The 6,284-nt window shown below is 40.1% G+C and overlaps 1 protein-coding gene across 1 annotated transcript; it reads left to right on the top strand.

Moving 5' to 3' along the window:
- Positions 1-605: 605 nt before the first annotated feature.
- LOC130327125 (gastrula zinc finger protein XlCGF26.1-like) lies at positions 606-3,510 on the top strand. The gene has a single exon (XM_056553384.1). It carries the CDS (start codon positions 785-787, stop codon positions 2,753-2,755), a length of 1,971 nt encoding a protein of 656 aa, XP_056409359.1. The 5' UTR covers positions 606-784; the 3' UTR covers positions 2,756-3,510.
- Positions 3,511-6,284: the final 2,774 nt, after the last annotated feature.

Here is a 6,284-nt window from a genome sequence, read left to right as displayed (position 1 = left end):
TATCTACAGGTCCAGATAAGCGATGTGTACAGGTCCAGTTAAGCGATATCTACAGGTCCAGATGAGCGATATCTACAGGTCCAGATAAGCGATATATACAGGTCCAGATAAGCGATATCTACAGCGATATATACAGGTCCAGATAAGCGATATATACAGGGCCAGATAAGCGATATCTACAGCGATATATACAGGTCCAGTTAAGCGATATATACAGCGATATATACAGGTCCAGATAAGCGATATCTACAGCGATATATACAGGTCCAGTTAAGCGATATATACAGCGATATATACAGGTCCAGATAAGCGATATATACAGGACCTGTTAAGTGATATCTACAGCGATATATACAGGTCCAGATAAGCGATATCTACAGGTCCAGATAAGCGATATATACAGGTCCAGATAAGCGATATCTACAGCGATATATACAGGTCCAGATAAGCGATATATACAGGTCCAGTTAAGTGATATCTACAGCAATATATACAGGTCCAGATAAGCGATATATACAGCGATATATACAGGTCCAGATAAGCGATATATACAGCGATATATACAGGTCCAGATAAGCGATATATACAGGTCCAGATAAGCGATATATACAGGTCCAACTTCATCCAGAACTTTACACACAGTCAAGGAAATCTATCCACCCTAGTGACGCCATGCTACTTTATCTAGTTTCCAACCCCAAAATAAGTTAATAATTTTGTCTACTTTTTGGTATTTGAAAAAAAAAAATAATGAAATCCATTTTTAATCTTAACAGGAACTCCCATGAAGAATGTTGAGGGAAATGGCGCATTACCCCTAAAATGTGAAGTAGAAGATGAAGATATTTTGATGCGCTCCTCTGAAGACAACTCCATTATCTTTAATGTAAATCCAGGACTTCACAATACAGATCGATCATATAATAATTCCCCTAATAATGAAGAACCTTCCCCTGAACCATCACATATTGTTAGAACAAGTACATTTTCTTGCTCAGAATGTGGCAAAAGTTTCTTGAAGAAAGCAGATCTTGTTAAACATAAAATATCTCACACAACAGAGAAGACATATTTGTGCTCAGAATGTGGTAAATGTTTTAAAAATAAGTCAAGTATTGTTTCACATAGGAGATGTCACACAGGAGAGATAATAACATTTTCTTGTTCGGAATGTGGGAAATGTTTTCCAAGGAAATCGCATCTTGACAGACATGAAAGAAGTCACACAGGAGAGAAGCCGTTTTCATGTTCAGAATGTGGTAAATGGTTTACAGATAAATCAAATCTTCTTAGACACGAAAGAATTCACACTGGGGAAAATTTGTTTTCATGTTCAGAATGTGGAAAATGTTTTACAGATAAATCAAATCTTATTATACATGAAAGAATTCACACAGGAGAAAAGCCATTTGCATGTTCTGAATGTGGGAAAAGTTTTAAAGCTAATTCACATCTACTTACACACATGAGAATGCACGCTGGAGATAAGGCATTTTCATGTTCAGAATGTGGAAAATATTTTCCAACTAAATCTCATCTTGTCATACATGAGAGAAGTCACACAGGAGAGAAGCCATTTTCATGTTCAGAATGTGGGAAATGTTTTGTAAAGAAATCATATCTTGTTATACATCAGAGAATTCATACAGGAGAGAAGCCGTATTCATGTTCTCTATGTGGCAAATGTTTTAAAGATAAATCACAGCTTGTTAGACATGGGATTTTTCACACAGGTGCGAAGCCGTATACATGTTCAGAATGTGGAAAATGTTTTATGAAGAAATCATATCTTGTAATACATCAGCGATTTCACACAGGAGAGAAACTATTTTCATGTTTAGAATGTGGAAAATGTTTTACAGATAAATCAAATCTTGTTATACACGAAAGAATTCACACAGGAGAGAAGCCATTTTCATGTTCACTATGTGGGAAAAAATTTACAACTCAGTCACATTGTGTTGCACATGAGAGAAGTCACACAGGAGAGAAGCCATTTCCATGTTCAGAATGTGGGAAATGTTTTACAGAAAAATCAAGTCTTAATAAACATCAGAGACGTCACACAGGGGAGAAGCCATATTCATGTTTGGAATGTGGAAAATGTTTTATGAATAAATCTAATCTTATAACACATCAGAGAATTCACACAGAAGAGAAGCCATATTCATGTCCACTATGTGACAAATGCTTTAAAGATAAATCACATCTTGCTATGCATGAGAGAATTCACACAGGAGAGAATCTATTTTCATGTTCAGTATGTGGGAGATGTTTTACAGTTAAAGCAAATCTTGTTAGACATGAGAGAATTCACACAGGAGAGAAGCCATATTCATGCTCATTTTGTAGGAAATGCTTTACAGATAAATCACAGCTTGTTAGACATGAGAGATGTCACACAGGGGAAAGGCCGTATTTATGTTCAGAATGTGGGAAATGTTTTACAGCTAAATCACATCTTGTTACACATATGAGAATTCACACAGGAATTAAGCCATATTCATGTTCAGAATGTGGGAAATGTTTTACAGAAAAATCACATCTTGTTAGACATGAGAAAAGTCACACAGGAGAGAAGCCATATTCGTGTTCAGAATGTGGGAAATGTTTTACAGCTAAATCACATCTTGTTACACATATGAGAATTCATACAGGAGAGAAGCCGTATTCATGTTCAGAATGTGGAAAATGTTTTACAGCTAAATCACATCTTGTAAATCATGTGAGAATTCATACAGGAGAGAAGCCATAGAAAGAGAGTATAGAAAGTGTTTTCTTTATCAAATCTGGTAATTTACCGGCATTAAACAGTTAGAAAAATGGTTTCTGAATTAACAGAATGTTAAACAGATTTGTAAATGACTTATATATCAAAATCTTAACCCTTCCAGCACTTATCAGCTGCTGTATGCTCCACAGGAAGTTGTCTAGTTCTTTCTCTCTGTTGCCATCTCTGTTCGTGTCAGGAACTATCCAGAGCTGGATGGGTTTGCAATGGGGATTTGCTCTGGACAATTCCTGACACGGACAGAGGTGGCAGCAGAGAGCACTGTGATCAGAAAGGCTAATTCCTCTGAGGTGAGCAGCAGCTGATCAGTATGGAAAGACTGGACATCTTTAAATAGTAGAATAGAATTTAGACATTTGTATAACTTTCTCTTACCAGTTGATTTTAAACCCTTTTTATCTGAAGTTCCCCTTTAATGAGCTTTCATTTTGGGTGGATTTAGCCTGGATCCGCAAACACTAATACATAAGGAAGATAAGTGGCGCCTGGTTTACTGTCACAGCAGGGAAGCGGATTTGGCTCCTTGCTTCTTATTACAGTGTTCACCCAGTCATGAGAAAACAGAATACAACTTTTTAAATCAACATTTTCTGTGGCCACATTTATTGTTGATCCTCATTCATACTGCAGCAAATGTGATGGAACTGAAGGGAAAAAATGGATTCATTTTCTTATAATTTGTTAAAGGATTTAAAAAAAATGGTAAATAAAATTGTCAGTTAGAGGTGTTAAAGGAGTAGTCCAGTGGTGAACAACTTATCCCCTATCCTAAGGATAGGGGATAAGTTTGAGATCGCGGGGGTCCGACCGCTGGGGCCCCCTGCGATCTCCTGTACGGAGCCCCGACAGCCCGCGGGAAGGGGGCGTGTCGACCTCCGCAATCTTCGGCAATCTCCGGCTCTGCCATAGAGATGTATTGAGGGGGCGTGTCGGTCGCAGCTTCGTGCGGAGGTCGACACCCGCTATCTGGCCGGAGAGCCTGGCCCCCGTACAGAGAGATCGCAGACCCCCCGCGATCTCAAACTTATCCCCTATCCTTAGGATAGGGGATACGTTTTTCACCACTGGACTACCCCTTTAATATAATAAAATACACTATATTCTCCTGTGCTGGCACGTTGGTCCACCTCACTGCCTCCCGCTCTCCTGACGACGTGCCGTCCCTGCTCTACTTTTGATGACCTGTCCCTGCTCTCCTGACGACGTGCCGTCTCTGCTCTCCTTTTGATGACCTGTCCCTGCTCTCCTGAGGACGTACCATCCATGCCCTCCTAATGTGCCGTCCCTTCTCTCCTGATGATTTGCTGTTCAAGCTATTCTGCTGATATTTTACACTGAAGCCTCAGTGATTTGCTGCAACGGCTTTGGAATGCCATCAGGGGAGCAGGGAGAGCACATCTCGAGAAAATTATGTTCCAGTTATACAGTGTATCAATACAGTGGCCCGCATTTATTAATGTCTGAGGATAAAAACATTCTCATAGCAACCAATCACTTGTCGCCTTTAATTTCTCAGGCTGATCTGGTAAAATGAAAGCTGAGCTCTGATTGGTTGCTATGAGCACATCAGACACATTGATAAATCTTCAGCAAGCAAGGAAAAGGGGGCTCAGCCGTCATGTGGGGGTAACATAATTCCAAAGAAAAAAGAACGAACACTAAACGATGCACAACGGAAAAAATAGACTTCTTTTTTAGAAAGAGGACAAAAACACTAAAAGGACTCAAACGAGCCACACAATGTTCATAGTAATACCACCAGTATACAAGGAGGAATATTAGCACCATACATATTACCATCATATTGTTACTGACCAAATCCTGTATCCTGAGACCAATATTATCAATAATACCAGTATACAAGGAGGAATATTAGCACCATACATATTACCATCATATTGTTACTGACCAAATCCTGTATCCTGAGACCAATATTATCAATAATACCAGTATACAAGGAGGAATATTAGCACCATACATATTACCATCATATTGTTACTGACCAAATCCTGTATCCTGAGACCAATATTATCAATAATACCAGTGTACAAGGAGGAATATTATCACCATACATATTACCATTATACTGTTACTGACCAAATCCTGTATCCTGAGACCAATATTATCAATAATACCAGTATACAAGAAGGAATATTATCACCATACATATTACCATCATATTGTTACTGACCAAATCCTGTATACTGAGACTAATATTACCAATAATACCAGTATACAAGGAGGAATATTATCACCATACATATTTCCCCCCACGTCTCCACGACAGCACCCATGAGATTATCTCCTCCTCCTGATTGAGACAGGAAAAAACACTGAGAGGTTAAATTCCCCACCCCTTCCTGTCCACACCAGTGTTTTTTCCTGTCCCTGTCAGGGAAGAAGCTGAGAGGTGCAGGGGGGGTTTCTGCATGAAGAAAATTGAAGGTCCTTACCGGGGCCTTGCAGACTCGGTGTGCGGGCATAGCACACCCCCTGTCTTTTTCTCCCCTTTAGTCCGGTCCACTCTGTGGGTCCCTAACAGCGGTCTCTGCCTTCAGCGAGGAGTTCTTTACCTCACGTGAGCGCTTCTTAGTTTATTTCCTCCCGGCAGATCTCCTTCCGGCCGGGATGCTGGCATTTGTCGTCACTTCCGGCCGCGCTGAGGCGGGGAATTTGAATCTGGAGACCGGCTTTGTACCTATAAGAAGCCCCTCTCCCAGATGGAAGCTGCTCTACCGGATTCCAGCGTTGAATATTACAAGGCTTCATCATGAGCTCATCTGCAAAGCTTCCAGATCCTCCAGTGATCCCAGGATCCGTGAGGGTCTATGGGTTCGCCCTGGCCTATCTTCATTGCATAGTGTTTTATCCTTCTCTTCCTTGTATTTGCAGGGAGACAAGGATTCTGCAGGTTCTTCGGTTAAACTGAAAAAATCAAAACCTAAGAACTGTGTTATTTGCTATAAGGAGTTTCCTGAATCTGCTTCTAGACCTCTGTGTAAATCATGTATTGCATCAGTAGTAAAAGATGACTCTCCAACTCTTATGGAAGAAATGAAATCCATGATTCTTTCCGAGATACCCTCCGCATTGGCCTCTTTTACACCTGTTACCCCTGTGGCATCCACTACTTCGGTTAATGTCTCAGCTGTAAAGAAGACTAAAACTGTCTTTTTCGGATTCTGAAGTGGAAAATCCTCATGAAGAGGAAGATTCCTCTTTGAAAAAATTCTTGTTTAATTCTGATGTTATAGAATCCTTAATTACGTCTGTCCGTACTACCTTGAAATTAGAGGAAGTTCAGGAGACTAAGTCCATCCAGGATGAGCTTTTTGGAGGCATAGGAGACAGGAAACCCTGTACTTTCCTTGTTTATACAAATTTGCATAAAATTATTAAAGATGAATGGGCAAAGCCAGAAAAGAATGCTGTTATTCCTAGGGGTCTTAATAGGCGATATCCCTTGGATGACGCAAACTCTACTACCTGGGAC

Source organism: Hyla sarda, unplaced genomic scaffold (genome assembly GCF_029499605.1).
Source record: "Hyla sarda isolate aHylSar1 unplaced genomic scaffold, aHylSar1.hap1 scaffold_293, whole genome shotgun sequence".
Lineage (NCBI taxonomy): Eukaryota > Metazoa > Chordata > Amphibia > Anura > Hylidae > Hyla > Hyla sarda.
The sequence above is the reverse complement of the archived record's forward strand: the minus strand, read 5'-3'. Positions and strand labels throughout refer to the sequence as shown.

Coding starts and splice junctions, on each gene's coding strand:
- LOC130327125 (XM_056553384.1), top strand. CDS start 785: ATGAAGAATGTTGAGGGAAATGGCGCATTACCCCTAAAATGTGAAGTA.